Raw genomic sequence first — 24,342 nt, forward strand, 5'->3', positions numbered from 1 at the left:
TTATGAAAACGATCCGCTCACCGTCATGCTGATGGGAAATCAGGTGACGTTTTGTAACATTTCTGGAGCTTCACAACAAAATCAGCATCCTACACACCTGATTCAAATGAAAGGGTCGTTATCTGAGCTTAATGACAAGCCGATCATTTGAATCAGGTGTGTCGGTGCAGGGAAACATCTAAAACATGCATGACATCAACACCAGGACCAGGACTGAGAAACGCTGGTTTAGGACGCTGATTTTGCTGCAAAGCTCCAGAAATGTTTTGTTTGAGAATGTTCTTGCGCTTTATTCTTCTTCACATCACTTCCTACTTCGCTCCTGTAATCATTATTACAGCCACTAGAGGTTGCCACCTAAAAACAAACAGAAATATGGGTCGTAATAAGCTGCTTTCAAAGTCAGTTTTCTGATGAGGACAGGCTGAAAAGGGCGCACCGTGCCTGAAGTGGGTGTAAATAACATCTTTTCAAATCAGTTTGGGATCTCAGGGCTTCCAGAGACTTGGATTACCGTTCACCCGACTTTCTGTCAGCGGGTAGATAACGGGTGAACCTCTTCTTTCAACATCAGTGTTCGTGGAGAAGATGTGATTTCTGTCGCTGTTTCCGATGAAAGAAAAAAAAGTCTCCAAAGTACTTGTTAACTGTCTTTCATAGGCCTGACATGGCAGCTTTATCCTCGTATCAGTGTGTGGGTTTGATGTATAAAAACCGGACCTGCAGGATCAACATGCAGCACAGCAAGTGCAATAAAACACTTGAGAGACGGAGATTAAACAAGCAACACTACCACGGGCGCAGGCACTTGGAAGAGGATCTGAGGATCTCTCAGCTCCAAAGCTCCATTCTCTTTTTCTCCCTTTTTCCCCTTGTTCTCAATATTTCCTAATGATTAGCGCTGCGCCACAGATGTGCATTTCTCCCTCTCCACCCTCTCCATCATCTCAGTGTGGGACATTAGGATGAGGATTTAAAGAGAGCATCATATGCTTTCTATTTGATAAAGCCATTAAAATTGAGGACAGAGATGAAAGCTGAAGGGCCCATATGAGGGAAAAAAAAAAAAAAAGCTGTGGAGAATTATCGCCAAGCACATTTCAGGACTCTAATCATATTCAAAGTAGTTTAACGAACCCAAACACGTGGAGGGAAAAAATGCAAGTGACTGGAAGTTTGAGAAACCACTCGCTGGACTTCATAAAGCCGGAGGGAAACGGGATAAATGAGTCAACTAGCAATAAAAATTTTCTTAACTTTACTTAGTGATATTATGGGAGAAAAATTCGAGTTCGTCAAGGTCGATCTCTGTTTCTCACCAATGAATCACTTCCCCCGTAAACAAGCATCAAACACAAGCTTCCACCCGCGTTATTCAAACAAGACGAGACAGTGATTCAGAGCACTTTCATCCCAAACATGACATTTTCATTCGCTTTTATTTGAATTCTAACAACATCTAAGACAAACCTGAAACCAGACCCGTTCCCTGAGTTTAAAACATCCGTCCTGCGACTCACTAATTAAAGTGTCACCGGCGACATGTGACTGCACAGGAACTCGTCTGCTTTGATTCCGGCCTTCAGCTATAAACATTTCCACGCTGCACGAACCGCCGCCGCTGCCGTCGCACATAGCTGAAATAAATGGCACTTCATCACACGCCCGCTGTTATTGATGAGATTTGTAGGGGGGGGGGTGGAAAAAAAAGCATCCTGGATTGTTTCACGTAAGCAGCAGAGAGGGACCTATAACCTGCTGCAACACATAATCCCTCCATTTCACTCCAGCTACTTCCTGACCTTCACTTCCCCCTGATGGATGCTGTACCTGGCATTTTTCTCCTCAGACATCCTGGATTAATGAGAGCTAACAGGTTTTTTATTCTTCAGCAGTGATTCTGTTATCGCGAAAAGGCTGCTGCATCGATTTTTGAATCCTGAACCTGTAGCGACGGTTTGATTCGGGCCGGAGCAGGGAGGAGGGTCCCTGGTTTACTGGGGCCCATCAGGGACCGCACAGCTGCTCTGTAGTAATTGCTTGTGCAGGGGAGCGTGGGGAGAGAGGAGGAGCAGCGCAGGAGGTAGCAGGAGAGTAACCCTGCTGTGCGACCGGTCCGTCACAGGTGTGTCGCTGCAGTAACGTAAAAAAGCATTTGCATCAACACTTGGAAGGTTTTCTCGCTCTCTGTCATCTCATTCCCACTCCTGATGTCATCTCCCCGCTGGCCGTCCTGCTTTCTCTCTCTCTGTCACTGCTGGCTTTCAGATTAAGAGTTTGAACAAGGATCTGCCTCCACTTAGTGGCGACGTTGTGCAACAGCAACCGACAGACATTATTTTATTGTATTGATCAGATGTGTCATTAACGGCACAGAATGACGTTTAATAACAAAGTAGTGCATAAAATGTGTTAATCCACCGCTGAAAATAGTTACAAAGAAATACACGTCCTCCTCTTTAAAGGGACAGTTCACCCCCAAATCAATCAATCATTTTCCTCTCACCTGAAGTGTTATTTACCATCTACATCTTGTTTAACGTTTTTCTAAAAATGATTTATCTGTGACATGTTTTTTTAAAGGGTTACGTCTTCAGAAGGAATAAATGGATTCGGGGTGGAAAGCTGCAGACGTCAGGAAGTGCTGAGAAACAGACACACTGTTGGTTTCTGTCTGGTGATTTGTTGAAAATAAAAATAACAACCTGCAGAATATCACCGGCCTCATCTTTTTCTTTTTTCCCAGTTAAAGCTTTTTATTTCTTACGATTGTCAGAGGGCAAAGAAAAAACAGACGACATTAACAGTGAATATATATAATCACAATGAGAGCATTAAGGCCGCTGTGAATACATTTAGAATAAAATCTAAATATTTAATGCAAGTAAATATTATATTTGAGTAGAAAGCTTAAATATTACAAGAACTCGTGGTACTATTTCAAAATAAAGTCATGATTTACAAGGAAATTATAACATATTAAGAATTTAGTACTACTTTGAGAAAAGTTTGAATTAAACAAGAAAAATTGGAATTATGTAAAGAATAACAAGTGATAATGTCTCAAGAATTAAGTAAGTATGTTTAAAATAAAGGGGGAAAAAATATTATTTAAGGAATAAAGTTATAAATAAAGATATTTAGAGAACTAATTTGTACTTGAGGATAAATTCAAAATGTCTCAAAAGCAAGTCGACAAAAAAGTTGTAATATTTTGAGATTTTAGTCTTTTTGTGTTTGATTCTTGTCATAAACAAAAGGAGCCACTCCTGATAAGATGTTAATACCTCAGCCATTTATTTCTTAAACATAAGAAAGAAGGGACTTCTCCAAGGTAAGAAAAATAACATTGCAATTTAAAATCAAGTGCACTTCAACAATGTCTCATCCTGTAAGGGAGCGGTCCCTTCCTGCTGCGTGAAGTGAGATACACTGAACTCAAAAAACAATCTAAGGAATCGATCGTTACTGTAAGGCTTCGGGTGGGGTGCTGTGTCGTTACTGTTGTGATGGCGGTGACCGATATACAAGTTGGATGTACCCAAAAAAAAACAAGCCGATCAAACATCACGACGACGTCTGTGCACGAACAGAAATGTAACTGTGAGACGAGAGGAGACTGTGTCGTGGACTCCAGGAGGAGTCAGGCAGTGGGCTCATTTGTGCTCAAACTCCTGCTTTAACTGAATGGAGGCAAGAAGAAGAAGAAGAGGAGGACAGCTCTGGTGGAGGCACCTCACCTGGGCCAAACAGTATTTGTAAGTAATTTCCGGTGTTTGTTTGAACGCTCTCGAGAGGACCAGACGGATGGAGTCGAGTGCATCATGGACACATCGGCCAGATGAGTTTCCATGATGTCAGACATCAGCTGTCAGTCACGGAGGGTTTGAACAGCTCAGGTTGTTGCCAGCTTCGGCGCAGATGTCTGAGATGCGCCGCATGGGAGTAAGAAATTTGGCCGAAAAGTCAATTTGATGTGGTTTTTCTGTGATAAAACACTACCAGGCTCTCTGTGAGCGATTTAACGATCCTCCTCTCCTCTCTGGTTTTTCAACAAGCACCGCGGATGAATTACAATCACCGTCTGTTCCAGGCCTGACGTCCAAAAACAACACGGGTAGTGACTGACTGTGTTCAGATTCATGGTGGAGTCGGAGAAGTAACTTTTTAGTTTCCTACTGTACAAAAAAAATTTAAAAAATCACCTTCTTTATTAGCAAAGCAAAAAAAATTAAAGGAACAGTTCACCCAAAAGTGGAAACTCACTCATTATCTGCTCACGGGTGAAGTTTCACAGTCCACAAAACATTTCTGGAGCTTCCACACTGCAGTTGTTTACATACTTACCTGTATTATACGTGTGTTACCAGAGGATGCCACTAGAGAGCACACGTTAGCTTGTTGTTCCTTTGTTGTCCCTGCAGCTGCTGACGAGCTGACCGACTCCTGACCCGGTCACGTCCCCACACTGCTCCTACTGTTCATGTGCATATTACATCTCGCATATACTTAGCGTTTATTTCTCAGGATGTGCACATCCGATGCTCCAAACGGACGCAGGATACGCGAGCCAGCCCTCATGCGTACACTAACGCGTTGTTAAAAACAAGCATATCTTCAGCCTGACGGGAAGTGGCCATAGAGGGCTCAAAATGTCTGTGAGGGAGCCTTCATGCACTTGAAGATTTGACAGTAGGACAGCCCTAAACTGGACTAGAACGCGCCTCAAAGTTTGGACCTCGGGATTAAGTCGATGTTTGTGCCAAATTTGAAGACATTCCCTTGTTTCTGAGACGTCACAGTGACCTTTTGACCACTACAGGAGTGGATGTTGGTGCCAAATTTGAGTAAATTCCCTCAAAGCGTTCTTGAGATATTGCTTTCACAAGAATGGGACGGACGGACGGACAACCAGAAAACAGAAAGCCTGCAGCCTCTGCTGAAAAGAAAACATAAAATGGCTCCATACAGCTTGTTGGGCGTAATCGAACTGTGCCCAACTCGGGAAATGGGAACGTCCGAGGAGCGTGTGAATGCAGCACGAGTCTCTGGACGCCCCCCGTGATCCCAGACTGATTTGAAGATGTCGTTGACATGTGGTCAAGTTTGTGCACCCACTTCTGACAGTGTGTGAGCTAACGCTTTTAGCTTAGCAGCTAAAGTGAAGATTTCTGCTTAAAAAGGGTGAAAACGACATCTTTCTAGATCAATTTAAGGCTTCTGGAGACTCGGCTTATAACGGACAGTTTGTATGGAGCCGTTTTATGTCATTTTTCCTTTAGTCTCCATCTCCTTCACTTGTTTAGGAAAACGTTGCATTGTTGTTTTGCTGTGAAGCTCCTGAAATGTTTTGTTGACCACGAGGCTTCACCCGACTTTCCATCGTCCGATGACTGAATTTTTCATTTTTGGGTGTCCTTTTCCTTTAACCTATAATCAACTTGTATCCTTGTAATTGGACAAATTCAAATACAAAAAAAAAAAAAAATCAACTCAACATCATTAAGAGAAAAAGAAGTCATAAACAATGTTTCGTTTGCAATTTCAACTCACAAGATCCAATAATATCAAACAATGTCCTATCTATATATAGTAGGCCAGTTAAGACAGTAAAATGCAGCAATTCACAATTGCCATAGTGCGTGTTACATACTCAGGATATATAACAATATACATTAATGGCATTTCACATTTGACATTCTCGATAATACATAATGTACCTGGAGTATAACCCACAAAATGATGCTGGTACCTTGTTGAACGACATCACAGGGAAGAGAAAACAACTGGACTCGTGGTTGGATTGTAACCGTTTCTGATGTCATGAGCTATAAACACCATAAACTATCAGCGTTTCAAAAAAGAACTGGGTTTGTTGAACAGCAGGTGGCAGTGTTCATCTGTTACTCGATGCATAAAGGAGCGTGAAGCCAGCAGTGTAGCCATCATAGAAGCTTTTCTTCTGTTGCATCAGTTGAACAATTTGGTCGTGTAAATATCGGCTATAAAAACGTGACTTCTACCATGGCTAGTCCGGCTGCCTCAGAGCGTTTACCAGCGGCTAAAAAACTGTCGATGATTTGAGTCGATAAGCAGGTCGGTGCAGGCAGTCGATGCTATAAAGTACGTACCCTCGTCCTGGAACGGTTTGAAGAATTTAAACCCCAATGATTCCCAAATTTAAGGAGATAAACTGGATGTAAAACTCAACGAGAAACACTGAGTTGTTGCTTTTTTTGTGTGTATTCAGAAGGAGGGCAGTATTGTAGAGCAGATGTGAGTGAAACCCCAGTCCATCTGAATGAAAAGAAAGCCAATTGTGAATGTTTAGAAACCAGGCTTGTGTACACCACAGTATTGTAGCTCACTCGGCACAGACATCTTGGTGTTTTTAATGTGTTGTGTTCGGGAACAGAGGAAGTGGTTTCTCTCTGTTTGTTGTGTGGTTTGGGGTTCATGATGAGGCGCTGTGACACATGCGCTAAAGTCAGACTTGAAAATAAGGTCTCAGATTTGAAACGCCTGCACTTGATTTCACACATCTTGCGAACACCGGCAAGACGAACCGAAGTGTTTCTCTTACAGATCTGAGACATTTTCAAGCGTGCGAGATGAGCGGCGTGGACAGGAACAACCTGTGTGTGACCCAGAACCAGCGCGACGTCCCGCAGGACACACTCGTGTTCTCAAAGTCTGAGACAGTTTGCCCTCGTTTCTAACTCCCCGTGATAATACTCCCTTCTTCTCCGACAGCAGCGCTTGACATTTCAATGCGTGTTTTGAAATTTTATTTAAAGATTGGACCTGATGAGATCAGATCACTGTATAAACACATGGCCTCAAAGTGTCTGATTTATTTCAATTTGAGTCTGCAGGACTTTTTCTCACACATTTGGCTGGACTGCCTCCAAGTAAAGCAGACACTTCAGTACAATATAGAGGAGCAACTAATTTATGACACAAGATACGATATATCAAATCTTTGGACAACGATATGATATTTAGTGATATCACAGTCTGAACGGTAGGATTTTCAATTTCATCAGCTACGTTTTTCTTTCAATTTCAAAATAAAGGCGTCTCTAAAAGATGATAATATGGATCGTTACCAGCCAGGTCGAGCAGGATGATTGTTACGGCAAGATGACGGATTCGAAGTGGCATAATCATGATCAGACCTCAACTTCATGTAAAGGTGTGACGCACCAGGCTTGCAGAAATCAAATATGATTAAAGATTCTGCATTGCTGACTTCTGGCCTCAAATGTTTTCAGAAACATTTCAGTGACTCGACCGCAGGGCTGGAAAACAGACACACCGAAACCACGCAACCAACTCGCAGTGCACGTCCAACACCAGCTGGAGCGTTACGTGGTCAGGCAGCCTATTTGTACCAAAACAACTATTTCCTCTCTCATTCCTCTCTTTAAAACATTGTCAGCAAACCAAAACTGTGCTGTTTTTGTCATTTGGTGCCACTTGTCAGTTGTTACGATTGAAAAAAAAAGCTCTTCTTAAGCTTAAAATAAGTCTGTATTAGGTTAAAAGCATCATAAAAAAATAACTCCTCTTCGTGGTAGATCTGCAGCCTGCTAAAGCTGAACGTTTGTGAGCTCTGAGTCGGTGTCGTGGTGCGTTTCGCAGCTAAAAACATCGCATTGAAATGTAAAGTACAGCTGGAGAATCACTTCATTCTCATCCAGAAAGAAAAACAGAAAACTCCTGTCGAGAAAAAAAGACCTGTGAATGTTTTCGAAGCAGCAAAATGTGATGGGATGAGTCGAACGTGTGCAGGATAATCCTCATCCATCTTATTCTGCCACCTGCATCCTGCTGTGTATGAATAAATAAGCATTACCATGGCAACCGAAACTGTCAGAAAACACTATAAAAACACGATGGTTACATGCCTCAGCGTCCCGGCTAAGCTCGGAAAAAACCCTTTTTGCACGATTGTGATCGGAAACATCACAATCACACACGTTACTTTACATGTACATCATACGTGAGCACGAGTGTACATGTAATCAGCCGCGAACACAAAGAATGGAGGAGCATATACAAATATAACATGATATATAAAGGACTTAAGACATACTGACGATACCTACACGTTATAGACACATTGCTCGTACATTCATATATGTCAACACTTAAATATGTATATACAGTATACATGTATATATTCATATGTATACAGATATATCAAAGGAGGAATAAATAGTGCCATTAATGAGGTGAGACAACCTAGTTTCTGCTCTCCTCTCTGGTGAGACGACTCAGTACCCCCCCTGGACTCGTGCTAACATGCTCCAGGCCGTTTGTTCAGGAGGAGTATTCAGTCGGACGCTCCCTCGCTCTCACACTTTTTCCCGGGAACTCGTCTCGAGGAGTGACCTGCTGCAGGTTTTAAAAACACTCCCGTCGCTCGTCACTTCCTGGCACTAGGGTCTAAGTTTACAGTATTATGCCCAGTAATATCTCTCGAAATGTATTGTTGAACTACTGTCGCCTATATGTGACAACTACAGCCTGGATACTCATATTTAGATGTGGTTACATTCTATATATCTGATGGGGTATTGACATATATTGCAATGCTTTAGTACATACAACCAAAGAAAGGCTTTGTGATTCGTGGTGTGTGCATAAAGTCAGGCATAATAAACTACTGTATGACACACACACACACACACACACACACACACACACACACAGACACACACACTCGGGAGTGAGACAGTGACATGTTGTGTATGGACCTCTGACAAACTGTGTTGATGAAACAGTGGAACTGGATACGGGCCGTGGATAACGGCTGTGTCAGGGAATTGGCAGTGGACAACTCTCTGGCGTGATGACTGGAACGTTCTGTGTGAAGTGGGTGGCATCCTGTGACAGTTACAACGACGGGCCTCTAGTTTGAAGGCGGTGAACAGGAAAAAAAAAAAAAAATCAGCTTTTAACACCATCGTGCTACAGCTGATGATGGTGTGTTAATGTGGGTGTGCTATGAATGTTCTGTTAAGAGTGTTAACTAATGTCACAGCAGTCAAAATGATCTGATTCCAGCTTCTTACATGTGAATTTTTTCTGGTTTCTTTCCTCTCTGTGTCAGTAAACTGAATACCTTCAGGTTGTTGACAAACCAAGATATTTGAGAATGTCATAGAAACACTTATCAACGTTTTTCACCATTTTCTGACATTTTACAAACCAAACAACTAATCTATTAATCAAGAAAATAAAAGACAGACTAATAGACAATGAAAACAATCATTTAGTTGCAGCCCTAAAGCGTGTCTGGAGTGTCTGGAAGTAAAAATAATGTATGCCTGCACAGAGAGTTGGGATTATGCAGCAGTAAAAGTGAGAAAATAACTTTCTGGAGCCTTTTAGATGCTCATAGATCACTCGTCCATGTAGCCAGTCACATGGCTCAGCTGCAAGGGGCTGCTACTAATAATTTTCATTATCGATTTCATCCACAAAATCGGAAAAACAGAAAATTGTGAAAACTTCCTGTTAGCCCTAAGCTAACCGAAGGCTAACAGACATTTACGTTGTTTCATTCAACCCTCAGTGTAAAAGACAAAGATATTCAATGTATCTTATCTTTCAAAAGGATGCACCGTCCCATCGGTGCTCAACCAAAGTCATTTATTCCAACTGTTGAATAAGCAGGTAAAAAGGCAGCACACACACAAATCTTCAGGACACAGTCGACTAACAAACGCGCCGACGCTATGAAATGCTCCGATTTGGGCCACTACGATGAAACGTTAGCATGTTTGTTGACATGGTCAGAAACAATTGATGAAATTGTTGTAAGTCGACTTTGTCCTGAAGTTTTGTGTGTGTGTGCTGCCTTTTTACATTTGGGTATTTAAAATCAGTCCGTCAACATTATCGGCTGATATTGGCCTCTTACAGATATTGTTGGAATATTCAGTTTATCGTCATATATGACAAAGAAGAGCATCAAATCGTCACATTTAAGAAGCTGGTTGTTGACATGCTGTGAGTCGTTCATCCTACCAGAGATTTTCTTATAGTCCTTACAGGAATTATACATACAGGTCACAAACCACATAAAATTACCAACTAAGCTCTGGAAAGGTGTTCACTGCCATATAACATTGGCCTCAAACACACAAACTGAACCAGCAGATTGTGTTTAAACTTGGTAAAGCTATCCAGATAATGTCAGTTAAAGGTGATGGTGAGAACAACGGTATGCAGTCCTGATCTCCTCAACTCCTGCTACCTTCTTAGAAAATCAAATGAATACCACTCTTATTAGTTAAAAATGTAGAAGAGACCTTTTCTTGTGTTTCAATGTGATGTGCATTCTGTTTGAGCTCAATGACAAACTAATTTACCGTCATTTTTAGCTCTAACGAACATCCATCACATCAGCTAAATATGGCCGCTACATGAACGCATGCAGCTCGTTATTTTTAATTAGCTCGACCTTTGCTGCCTTTGTGTTTCAGTGCTCTGTGTCAACGACTGACTTACAAATTTTTGATGCTACCGCTGTCAAACTGGAGGCCGGAGAGTCAAGGATGCCGACTGAAATGCTACATAGAGCTACAGCTTGCATCGAGAGTGTGAATCATTCGTGTTTGTGCATTAAATACAGGTTTGAGAGGGCAAACGAAACTCTGAGGGGCTTTTTTTCTGTTTTCATGGAATGTTTTCACATCTCACTTCTTGTGTAACACAACTGACTCGTTTCGTCCGTATCGTGTGTGGCCATCGACTTTTTCAACATCTCAGATTACTCCTGCTGACATTTCCCGGCAGTGGAAAACTATGGAATGATTGTGCTATAATCTTGTAGAACTATTTAAGGAAGTCGTAAAAATCAGGGCGACGTTTTCACCGTCTCAACTTTGTGGGAATTGAAGGAATGCTTTAAGTAGCTCAGCTCAAAAACACTAGAAATTTAGAGCTTTCGGGTGCTCGCAGTGAGCGACTGCTCATCTGTGTGGCGTAGATAAAAAAGGGGGGGATGAGGGGTTTGTTTGTATTCAGTATCTGAGCTCACACTGACAAGATGTCCCCTTACAGAGCAGCAGTGACAGATTACAAAAGAAAACTATGTGTGTGAGATTGTGTGTGTGTGCATGAGGGATAGTTATCTACACAGATAAATGCATGTGTGTTTCAGAATACCCCTGGCGTGTCAGATGGGTGCTGGTTTGGTCGGGGTGGGGGGTCAGTCTCCGAGAGCAGCTGAAGCCTGTGAAAGGCATGATGGGAGGAGATGGGGCAGAGGGTCTCTTCGTGTTCTCATTTGGTCTTTAGTTTGCCCACCTCCCCGTTCAGCTTGCCCTCCTTCGCCAGCTTCTCGTTAAGTTGGCACAGCTGGCGAAGGAAGTTTTCGTTGGGGCCGATCTCTCTCTTATGCCTCACGGTGGCCACCGCCAGCCGGGCATCCATTCTGTGGCGCAGCATGAGGTAAGCGACAACCATGGTGGGGGAGCGGCTGTAGCCTTCTCTGCAGTGGACGTACACCTTCCCTGGAGGAGACAAACAGAGATATAGGACAAAAAGATGAGAGGAGAAAAAAAACATCTGCACATAGAAGAGTCTTATCATAAGTCATTTTAAAGGATGAGGCTGGCAGCATCTATGTCAACAAATCAAAAACCAACAATTCTCACTTTCCTCCCTGAGCCTCTTTAGAAACAGCCCACAAATAAAAAAAAAACATTTTAAGTGAAGGTCAAATACTTTCCTAAAACAGCTGGGCACTGTAGTTTTAAGCATCCATAACTCAAACAGAAGTTAATTCTGAATTTCTTAGGGATTATTTTCTGCTGTGGATGAATACACATTTAGTGCTCTAGTGCGTATTTACAGCAGCAGGATGGCTATTAAGTGAAAATAATCCTCTGTGGCCATTTTCAGCTCAGTGTTTCTTGTAGTTTTTGACACCAATGGAGCTGGATGATATATCAAGTTCTGGATTCACCAAAATGATGTAGATTTTTGTTGAAAATAAGAAAAAGATAGAATATCATGGAGACATATTGTATATCAAGGATAATGTGGAGGGATTTTAGTTTTACTCTGTAGACTGCGGTTGAAGAACAAAAAAAAAAAAAAGGAGCAGAGGAAGAAAAATGAGGTGAGAAAGAAGAGACAAATTAACAAAAGAAAAACAAAGAAGAGTACGAGTGTTCGGGGAACATATGCTGCGACCAAAGGTGCCGAGCGAAGCATCTTCTGTGCCAGAAGATGCAAATACAAGACCTGACCTCTGCTGCAGACTCGGCAAAGTCAATCATCTTCACTGCAGCCGCGTCCCACAGCGAACACACGCGCTGCAAACAATCTGTGCAGTCTGTGTGTCAGTGGACAGAATACATAAATGTTCTCTGTGCTGCATCTCTACATGCACAAATCACAACTTGTTTGTGCTCCGAGATTGCGTCTTACTATCTATCTGACTCACACTTTCATTACTGACAAGCCGAAAACCCCCACGAGGAATCTGACTTCGTTCACAGAGCAGCTGATGTGCTGGCTCAGGTCAGATCTGCAGAGTCTGCAGTTTATGTGAAACCCAACACCTCTGTCTCCCGGTACTACCCCTCACATCTCTCTCCTCTCCTCTGTTGTATAATCTCCTCATCCGTGCTCCACCCAGAACAGTCTGCTGCCAATAAAATGACCTCTTCAATACCCAATCACCCTGCCTGCCACAGATCAATGTTGATTCTTCTGTATCCTCTTGTTAGACACGCAGATCTCTGGCTCACTCCATCACTCACTCACCAGTAGAGCCGTCGACTCTTATTCAAAACTTGAATTTTTGTAAAAACATGGAGGAAAAGAAAAATCAATTAAAAGTTGAGCTGCATCTCGTCGCCCGGGGCGACTCCTCCTGTGATCTGAGGTCCCGCTCCAGACAAACTCTGGGGCCACTGGCTCCACTTTGAAAATGGCAATTTGAAATTGAGATTTCAAAGAGGCTGTGTAGAGCCGGAGAGAACTGCAGGGTCAGGTGATAACTCTCTGTGGGTTTAAGACCCAAGACCTTTCACCTTTAACACATTGATCCACTGTTAATATGAAAAATATTGATTAGCGCGGGGTGCTGGTAATTTGGTCGATGGTTTCCACTTATAATACCCAGATTAAAGTACGCAGCGTGAGCAGGAAAACATGACCACTTACTGTCCATCCACCAACCCTACATCTTCATTATGGCCGACTCACAGGAACAATGCATCACTGCAGTTACTCATTAAAATCCCAGACCTACGACCTTTTCAGAGCTCGCAGCTCAGGGTCGCAAAATGTCAAAGACAAAGTGGCACACAGCACAATGTCAAACCACAGCAGCAGCAGCCAGCGGGAGGAGGAGAGACATTTTCTCCTGTTTCTGCTCCTCTATCCCCCATCCTCCCTCCCTCCCTCTCCTCCACAGTCCTTCTTACAGAACTCCTCACTCCTGATTTACCACAGCGTTGGTGCACCATCGCCAAACCGCCTGGGAATTAAGAGGCTTTTCTGTGTCAAAGATGACAATAAATCCACAGTATAAAATACAAATTAAACACATCCCTCACGACTAAATTTAGTTGCAGCTTTGGGAGAGCTGGGGATAGATCTTTTTGGGCGCAGGAGGGCTGAGGCCTCCTGGGATTGATTGTTTCATCGATATAAATATTCTACTTTCCAGCACACGCTATAAAAACAGCAAACCTGACCCAGCAGGTGAATCAAACGGCTAATTTAAGACTTAACTCTCTGCTGATTTCTGCGTTTTGACCGGTTGTCATACATCATTTAATTGCACTGATCGTTACCAAGTCCAGAAGTGTCATATGCTACAGGTGTGTTATGGAGGGAACATTTTGACAATGATGACGTCCAGGGACATGATCTGATAATGGAATATGGAGCAGGGCTCAGGAGTGTGTCAGATTTAGCCTGAGATGCTCGGGGCCGTCATGATTATCTCCCCCGTCTTCACTTTAAGATCCGCGGCGATGAGGCGCGTTGAGATCGACTCATTAAAAGACGCCTTAAATCTTGTATCCTTTGTTAGACGAGCAGCGAGAGGAGCTTGTTTTCATGTCTCAACTCGCGGAGACAAATTACTTTCAAGCAGCAGCTACTGAAGTGAGAAAGACACTGTGTTCAGCTTTGATCTCTTCTATCTTTGAGGGGTTTTTGTTACGACATAAACTCTCAATTCTCTCTGGGTTTCAGGTGCATTTCCACAGACTGATAACGAGTGATATTAAATTGTCTGCCAAAATTTTTCGTGGTAATTTTGGCAGTGTTGATGCTTATATTATTGCTGTAACACCATCATCAGTCTACGTTCCAACAGTGAAGTGACAGTCGCACTGTAAGAGTAATTTGTGAAGACACCGTTCACACCGATACCAAAGCCAGTACCTGGAATTCGGTGCCAGTACCCAGTGGGACCTTTTTTTGGTACTTTACTCTCTCTGTAATAAAACAATGTGATGTAAGTTGTCAAAAATACGTTTGCGAAATCAGAAAAACAAAAACAAAAAAATGTCTCGAACAATGACCTGATAAATGTGACGTGTACAGCATTTATTATTTGTATACAGTTACAGCATTTTTATTGCGATAATCATGAAACTCGGTATATCGTTACATCCCTGCTTGATAAAGTAAATGCCTCACCTAAGATTACACAGAGCATGGAGGGTATCAAACACAGTCCACTCTTCAGCTGTGAGATATATGTTATGTTTGACCATGTTTTGAATATTCCCACTAAGGCCTTATTCCAGAAATAGCATTTTCCGATTAAGACATGTTGGACAGTTTGCGAGGCTGGGGTAGAGAGGCATGCTCAAAATAAAAGCCCACATTTCTAGTCTGAAAGAGAAACACAGCTACTTGTTGTTTGAAAACCACCACCACAGGGGTTGCGTCTGTCCTCAAATGTGTCTTGGTAACTGTTCGTTGGTTTGGTTTCTATCACACATATTCATGCACATAGGACAAGTTGCAAACTGGTGCAGAGGACACAGTTCACAGGAAGCATGTTGTGGGAAAGAGCAACAAACCTGCACAATCTTGATATGCCGCAGATCAGAGGTAGTCGGTAACCGCTTCCTGAAACTAAACCCGTTTGTGACATTTGCAAATGTTTGAGTAAACACCAGAGAGACATGGAACTGCCACCACAAGGACCTTTTCAAGAAGAAAGTGGTTGTGGGTATTCACAACTGCATGTAAACAGGAATATTAGTGGAGTATTTAAATGGTATTGTACATCTCTACCTCAGAGATCGTCAAAAATCTCCACGTTTTTTAAAATAACTCACCTTTCCCATTATTGTGTGCTAGGGCCTTGTCGATAAAATCTGCCCCCTCCTCAAAGAAGGCACTGAGGTTGAACTGGTCGGTGTCATTGGCCTGGATACCGTGGTACGTGATGCCCGTGCCGGCGTAGAAATCCACACTGGTGTTGACGTGCATGAAGGAGGTGCCCTCCGCCACGTTGAGGACGTGCGTCACTCCGAGTTTCTGCAGGCGCATTGTATTCTGGGCTACGAACCTGAAAAAGGTGGGATGAGATTCAGGATCAGAGGAAAAACAGTAATTTAATCTCTTTAGAGAGTTGCTGATGTGTGTGACAAGTCTGCTGCATCCAAACAAAGCTTGTACACTAGTAAAAGCTTTTAGTGTGCCTCTGTTGATGGTGAAATAAAACTTTGTCCTCTCACAACACAAAATGATGAGTGTACAGCGGCAGAACAAGACATCCAAGACAAATCACGGCACTAATAATAACGCCTGACAGATACAGCGAAGCAGCGCGTCAGCACAATTTATTTTAGAGTGATATTTTGTAGGTTGCATCCTGCACGACAACTCTGCATACGTTTTAGTGAACGCTGCTGGCACCATCACAGCATCCCTCCATACACAAGTCAAGTACTGCATGTCTGCTGGGAGGTGTAGGAAAGCACTTCAGCATGTTGTTGCTTTAAAACGGTACTCAAATATGTCTTTTCACACATATTACAACAAACTGTAGTGCTTAAAGTCTGCAAGTAACAACTAATTCATCGATAATTTAGCGGTGATTGTAAAAAGGTGCATCACAACTATCCACAGCCAAATCTTACAGCCACACAGGTGTTTCCACTTAATCTGGTTGATTAAAACTCTATCTGTAATAACGATATCAATAAAAATTGACTCTAAACACGTTTTTCTAAGGAAATATACAGCAAATTGCAAAGAAATTTCCATTTTGTGATCTCAAAATACCCCTGAATACCCAAAAACTCATAGTTCTCCATTTCCTTATTCAAACTAACTTTGAGCATATAAAATAGTCAAAAACATCTACCTTAAAGTAATGCCACAGTATCCACTGAGTTAAACAGGTGTTTCCTTCTTCTATACATCCCCCTCAAGAGGTCCATGAAGATATAATCATGTGGAAGACCTTGACTGGCCTGCACAGAGCCCTGACCTCGAAACCTCATCCATCACCTTTGGGATGAACGCCAACCGTAAGCCGACCTAAATGGGCCAATATCAGTGTTCTCATGCTCTTGTGGCTGAACGGGTCCCTGCAGCCAGGTTCTGATAGAAAGGCTGTTATAGCAGCAGACTTATGCCAAAAGGTTGTGTCAGGTTCAAACACCTAAAACATTATTGAAACACACAAAGAGAGTCAGACAAGGCGTTCAATTTCTTACTCGCGAGGAGAACGGACAGAGATGTGCTCAGTTACAAATCTTCTAACCGCTCTGAGCACAGCCCCCACTTCCTCAAAACACAGGATGCAGGACGAATTGCCAAACAACCTTATATGGGACAGAAGCTGAAAGCAGGTCAATAAAAGGTTATAAGAGTACATAATGATATAAACTGTAACTTACATATAAGCAAACTCTATCAGGTTGTGCGATGACTTGTTCAACAATCACACATACTGTACAGGTGTCATGTTATCGGAGATCTCAATAAAAATGCTCATGTTGGGTTGATCTTTGTGAATTGCATATCTTCACCTCCATCTTCATCTACTCAAACAATAAATATGCAGCTGTTTTTAATGACTACAATCCTGCATGTTAGTCCTACACAGAGCAAACAAACCCACACAGCTAACAAACCATAACAAAAGGCACACAGAGCTTTTGGCTGCTCCGGGCCTGCCTGGCTCGACGCCCGTGTCCGCTGCTACGATCCAACCTGGCCGAAGGCACCGGGCATTGATTCTAGATAAAACGGCGCTTTTGTGTATGTTATATTAAAGTTTTATGGAACAGTTAGTGTCACTAATTAGCTGTACACAATTTATGTTTGAACAACAGAAACTGCAGCATACTGTTGCTCTGCAGCGAGTGGAGGCGGACGAATCATGACTTCAGACCGACTTCTTTTCTCCAGTGTGTTACATCTTTCACTACTAAATGCATTAAAACAGTGGTGTCAAATGTTTTCTGATCCTTTACTTAAACTGGCAACCCTTTCTGCTTGAATAACTACCAATTGCACAGTGTCACGGCTGTAGAAAAATGGCACAAACCCTCGACTAATGACAGCATAAAAGAAGTTTTCTGTAACGGTGGAACAGCTGGAATAACTGTACAAAATCTACACTGCAAAAGAAAAAGAAACCGCTGATGGAGGAGGCAGAGAAGACGAAGAGGGAGAGTGATAGAAACAGAGATTCACTGGATGGAGATGCACTGATATGCGTTACCCTTTCACTTACTTTTCTACGAGATCAGTAAGTAACAAAAGCTGCCTACTTATTAATACAACCAGCTGTTTCACTCTGCCTTTTCACAGCACTGAGATCAGGGTTTCTCTGACAAACTGGGATTCTTACAGTGTTTTGTTTTTTTCTTGCTTCGGGCAGTAGCCAGGCTGTTAGTGGTAGCCATGTTGCTCATGATGTCATGCAACAGCAGCGCCAACAGTCGGGGGTGTGTCTGCTTCAAGGAAAAGCACCAACACCACCTTGTCCACAACCAGTCTGTCCATCATTTTCTCGATTAATCGATTTATTTGTTTGGTCTGTGTTTCCAAAAAGCCCATGATGACGTCCTCAAATGTCTTGTTTTGTCCACAACCCAAAGATATTCAATTTACTATCATAATTAAGGAAAGAAACCAGAAAATATTCACGTTTAAGAAGCTGAAATCAGAGAAATGTGGCTTATTTAAAAAAAGATCACAAAAGATGCAGAATTTGGAATTAAACTTACGTTGTTATTACAAGTATGATGCCAAAGTTTTGGTAGAGGGAAAAAAGAATATTCTGAAGTCTAAAAGTTAACATTATCTAGCCTATATTTGCTTTACTTTTATTCAGACCCACGATTCATAAATCTTCATGTGAAATGCTCCCCCTGACAGCGCTGTGTGCTTACAGTCAATATGAGGCTGTCGAGGCGAGGCTAGGTGACCCTGGACGGCTCCCTGGAGGTGGTGGCTGCAAAGCCCCTTCTGCAAGAACTAATAAAAAACCCTGCCTGTCACCATTTTGCTTTACAGCCATAAGAGGAGGGATGAAGCCGGCCATCTGCTTGTTTGTCAGCTGTAGGGCGCAGACTCCTTCAGATGGGAGGACTCCAATTATTCACCTTCTAATTCACAATCTGTTTGTGTATATTTAGATGTGCATAAATGATTGAGGACATGCTTGCAGTAACTGCTTACATGTACAGTTGGAGCACTTGAATGCAGCATGTGCATCAGAGTATGAGGAAGCAGAAGTGACTGTACTGACGCTGTTCACATTTACTGTACTACCACGATGCAGAGGCACACTGAGGTCGAACTGAGTTTGCAGTCAGTGGCTCTCTTCCTCTTTACCTGGCCGGTCCCAGCCTCCTCACCCTGGGATCTGCAGTCCCAAAACGTCCATTATTAAAGACCGGCTTCACAAAGAGCCAAAGTGTTCCTCAAAGCAAACAACCACACCTTAAGTGTGTCCCTGAGCTGCTGCACACGGTGGTTTCAGAGTGCTGACTACGACTGTTCTGGAAACTGTGAAAGAGTTTGAGTTCGGAAAATACAGTCGTAATCCGTTTAGGGCTGATGGGAACATTGCACTGACGAGTTCATCAGAGTGCTGGAGGCTATTGACATGTCCTACAGATAATCAGTTTTAAAACTATACTGCATTGTTTGAGTAGTGCTGGCTCCTCATTTTTTTTCCCTTCGATCTCTTATTCTCAGATGTCTGTTTTCTATTTGTCTCATTTGGATAGTTTATTGCTTCGTCCCTATAGGACTGGTAGTTATCTTTAAGGAGACTATACCTATGTACTAGCACTGGGTGATATTGGATGAAATCCTGTCAGGGTTCATGGTATTTTATACTGTTTTATACTCTAATTAATATATAAATTACTGGAACCAAGCGACTTTGTTGGCATGTTTCTTCAGTTACTGGTGAGACAGGAAGTACAATCCAGGAAGTCCAGTTTGAGTAACAGATCGATGAATTTGAAATTTTGTACGATGTCAAAAAGTTATTTTTAATTTACTATTCGGATGTGTTTTTGTTTTGTGGGTTTTGATTGACATTAGCTACGTAGCTAACCTAACGCTACGTTCACAGAAGGTTGACTATACAGCTAACATTAACAAGATGGCGTCCTCAAATGTCTTGCTTTGTCCACAACCAAAAGACACTCACAGAGGAAATATTCACATTCTTCTCACACCATATAATAAATGTCAGCAAACACCATCAATTACGAGAATATTCTGACTGGTCCTTGAACTATAATGTATTTTCATTGAACGAACCTATATTTAACTTTGAAACACAGGCTCTCAACTATAGATTGGTGCCTAAAATAGGTCATGGGCTCAATTCCCCATGGGATCACATGATAATGAATATCTTCAAGGACAAAGCTATTTTTTTTTTCACATGAAGTGTCATCGAACGTGAGCGGCAACCTGTACAATATATATACCAGGGTGGGGTGATTGGACGACTATATCGGAGGTTTGCGGTTGATTTTATTTTATTTATTGTTTAATCAGCTTTCGCAGGTTGCTTGGCTAATGGTGGACAGCTGGGAAATTGTTATAAATCGCAGAACCCTAATGTATACCGAGCAGTCGGTGCATTTTCTGGATCTTATTATGTCGACCGAGTACACAATTTGAGTTTTAACAGGGTCCAAGCAGCAGGAAACATCAGCAGAAAGTCTTAGTGGGTCCCAGTGGTGGAATTAGAGGACAAGGTGCTTTCTTTCAACAACAATCGATACCACCTCGCCCGGCCTGAGCTATCTGTAACATCACACTGCATCCCTTGTTTGTACAGTCTATGATGTACTTTAAATGGTAAAACAGTTGATTAATTAACCCCAGACTCTGTTCCTCATAATCAGTGGATATATTTCCTTCATCAGAAATCAAAATCTCTTCTTTGGTTGAAATCATAAAGCTGGGAGCACATTAGAGTCTCTTTAAAGCCGACGGCGTCGTCTGATCAGCCTGAGCTCAGAGTGCCAGCACTTTGTTTGGAGACTTGGCCGGGCAGATTGGCATATTCAGATTGATTTTGTTGTAGCACTGAGGTACAGTAATGTGCTTGTATCCCGTCCTGCTCACCCTCCTCCACCACTCTCCTGGCAGTGGCTGGAGCCAAGTGATGGACTGCACAGAGACACTACGTTTCTCAGGGGCATCCCTGAATCGCCTCTCCGCCATGAATCCATAAAAGTGAGATTAAGAGCTGCTCTCTGAAAGCTTATATTACATTACAGCACAGCGAAATATAGTTGAAATTACATTTCCTGTAACTGTTTTATCTTTAACGGATGTTCTTACAAATTTGACACTTGAAACCTGAAAATGATTTTTTCATATTTGTGGGATATTTTAGATTTTAATTGCTAGAAACCAGAAACCTTCACTTTGCTGGGTGACGACATTAAATTCACTGTTGTATTTGTGATCTGACAAGTGGCTCATCTACTATTGTTTGCATGTTGCCTCAAATACTCATTGTGCCACAGTTTGTTTTAATTACATGAACTAAGACACAAGAAATAGTATGAGCCTGTTTAACAACAGACATCGATACCAGTTTATCAAATAACACATTGACCAAAATATGCCATAATAATAATACATAGAAGAGCAGATATAAACAGTATCCCCATTACAGAGTTTGTCCACCAAAGAGCCCTGACAAGTAGCCTCAGGTCTTTATAAAATATCATCGAATATCACAATATTTACCTTCAGCTGCTTCAGAGGCTTTCTTGAGGCTTTTCTGTTATGTTTGCAATTCATTCTTTGCACTAAATTTCTAATTTAAAACTTCTTATTTAATATTATTTTGTCATTTATTAGTGTTGTATGTTTGCTGGAATGGTGGAGGCGATAATATCATCTATGGCGATATTCGGGCAGGACGATATTGTGGTATAAAATTTTGGATATCCGACTCATAATTAAAAATAAAGCAAACGGATCCCTTGCAAGATTGTTTGCTTATGTTTTGTGTTTATCTAACATGTAATCCACTAATATACTGTATCGTTATCACGTTTTTTATATTCACAAATATCGGTATCAGTACTAAACTATCATTAAAAAGTATTAAGGTTCGAAATACAACCCTCAAGACAACTTTTCATTATCAACTCATTTTTTTTAGATACTGTGAACAACATACAATAATACAATCTAAGTGAGGACTGTTGTGTATTTGTTCATCTCTTTGTCCGGCACACACAACACAAAACAACACGTCTCGTACACGATCTGTACACGTGTGTGCAGGAAGTACCAGCAACTGGTTTTACTGGAACAGCGAGCTGTAAATTCCTGAAGAGTCGGCATGTTCATTGCAAAGCCGATAGCATCCAGTCAGCCAACCACCGTGGATTTATGGTTCGGCCTCCGCCATGTTTAATATACATACACATTATATATACTGTATGTGTTGGTGTGCTCAGCACCTTCCACCACTACAGCAGGTACAGGTGGTGTGTCGGCGTTAGCACACAGCATGTCGGCTAAAACAAACAACTGTTTTCATATGTAAATCTGTACATTGTCAGTATTTATTATAGTATTGTTTAGTTTTCAATCGTTTAATCGAAGCTACAGAAAACTAACCCAAAAGAAACCTGACATTTGATTCGACCAACTTGTAAGATGCAAAATGCATTTTTATTTGGATTAATAATGTTCATACATGTTTAAATTAAATCACCAAATATTTTGATAATTGGTTTGCGTGATTCTTAAAGAAATAAAGTCAAATTTCTGTTTGCAGCTTCTTAAATGTGAATATTTTCAGGTTTCTTTCCTCTCTGACAGTAAACTGAATATCTTTGTGTTGTGGACTGAATGAGACATTTGAGGACGTCATCTTCGGCTTTGGGAAACACTGATCAACATTTTTTCACATCACATCTCATCTGAAGGAAATTTCCCAAGACAAGAAATTCGCTGTTTGTCATAAAGACAGTAAAATACCATCTAGTTCTGTGTAAAACAGCTCAGTGAACTACATCACCACCAACATGGCCGCCACCTGGGCAAAGAAAAAGTATTAAGAAAGGTGCACTTATGTGAAAGGGCTTTCTCGGGTTTCACAAATCATCCTTTAAATTAACAAACGTGTGTAAATGATGGCACAATTCAAATGTGATCACTACCATACATGTTTTTTTCCAAAATTAGGTCCCAGGTGGTCCAACAGACTCTCTTTTATCGGCAGATACAGACCTACAACGGATATATTTTCGCTTGTTTGTCAAAGCACTCTGTAAACTGTTTTAAAAAGGTGCTATATATATATATATATATATATATATATATATATATATATATATATATATATATATATATATATATATATATACATATATACACCATGTATAGATGAAATGTGTCACATTATTCTGGGGGACCAAAAATATTCACAAAAAACGATATAAAAAAATTCAGATATGTCAGAGAATAAACAATCAAGTGAAACTACACTAATTTTGAGTCATGTAAATAAAGTTTATATCATTATTATCATTATAAATGTGTTGCCTGGGCTGCGAAACCTCGTCTATTTCTGATTAGAGATTATAACGCAGTGAAAGATGCTCAAGTTTACTGTCAATAAAGTATATTTCTGATTAACTTCAATAAATGTCTTTGCCACAAGTGTTTACAACCATATCTGAGGACTTACTGGAAGAATAATGTGTATAATGGCTGATACATCTGCTTATTGTTATTATGTCCAATGCAATGGACATAATTGTGTGTTTCCACCACATCATCTTCACCCTCACGACTCCTGAATTCACGTGCTGCTGCTTCTCCCTCTTTGTTCTGCAGCAGCCTGTTGTTTTCCTTCTGTTTTGTGAATGAAAACGAGCCCCGGTCATGTCGCCTCCCCGCGGCCCAGCTGGACGCGATGGGAGCGGCTCGACGGAGACACGGCAGCGACGGTAACGACGGAGGGGTTCACGGAGCTCTTTGTGCCCGGGCGTGTTTATCGGAGCTATAAATGGAGGAAAATAATCGATCCTGCTGGTATTGATAAGCTGTGCTGTTACACAATATCCACCTGTGTGCCTGCTGTGAGTCACGGGCGTGTAACGTCGAGGAACGACAACGCAATTTGTTGACAACAACAGGCGGTCGCTGCCTCCGCGACGAGAGCGGAGACAGCGACACAACAAGCCCGCCCTGCGTGCGTGCTGGCCGGCATGCGACACTGTTGTCACCGTGGCCGTCTGGAGGAGGATGATGATGATGAAGATGATGAAGAGGGAAACAACAACCTGTCCTGACTGAGAAAGACAGAAACGACTCACGCGTTGCCGATGTAGATCCTGGGGAAGACCTCGTTGAAGTGCTGTGTCGGGAGGCTGTAGAAGCCGGTGCCGTTGGCCAGGAGCTCGTTGAGCTGCTGGATGTTCACCTCTCCGCCGCCGCCGCCGCCGCCGGGAGCCGCCGCCGGGACGTCCGCCGGCGGCTGCTGCTGCTGCTGCTTCGCCGGACTCAGGTGCTTCTTCATGGCTCTCTGTTCTCCGGGACTCCCGTTAGACGACCGCCGGCTCCGCGCTCAGCCTCGTCCCGCCGCTCAGCTGCATCTTACCTCCGCACGCGAGTCGTGCGCGCGCTGTCTCGTAGTCTGCGAGGTGTCTGACCACCAACGGCAAGTGCGCGAGACGTTCGACATGTAGTTCCGGTCCGCACTTTCAAAATAAGATAGATAGCTAGCTAGCTAGATAGTATTTATTGTACTTTAAAGGGTAATTCCACTAATTGTACGATTAAAGCGTGTTTACAGGTCTTGTGTAGTACTGTACTACTGCT

At 42.1% G+C, this 24,342-nt stretch overlaps 1 protein-coding gene across 1 annotated transcript; it reads right to left on the minus strand.

Moving 5' to 3' along the window:
* Window positions 1–10,202: 10,202 nt before the first annotated feature.
* Window positions 10,203–24,040, minus strand: dusp3a (dual specificity phosphatase 3a). Its single transcript, XM_073489290.1, has 3 exons — window positions 23,838–24,040; window positions 15,333–15,565; window positions 10,203–11,528 (listed from the first exon to the last, which is right to left on the minus strand). Exons 1-3 carry the CDS (start codon window positions 24,038–24,040, stop codon window positions 11,299–11,301), a joined length of 666 nt encoding a protein of 221 aa, XP_073345391.1. The 3' UTR covers window positions 10,203–11,298.
* Between the last annotated feature and the right edge of the window lie 302 nt (window positions 24,041–24,342).

This window comes from Pagrus major, chromosome 20, assembly GCF_040436345.1.
Source record: "Pagrus major chromosome 20, Pma_NU_1.0".
In the NCBI taxonomy this organism is placed as follows: domain Eukaryota; kingdom Metazoa; phylum Chordata; class Actinopteri; order Spariformes; family Sparidae; genus Pagrus; species Pagrus major.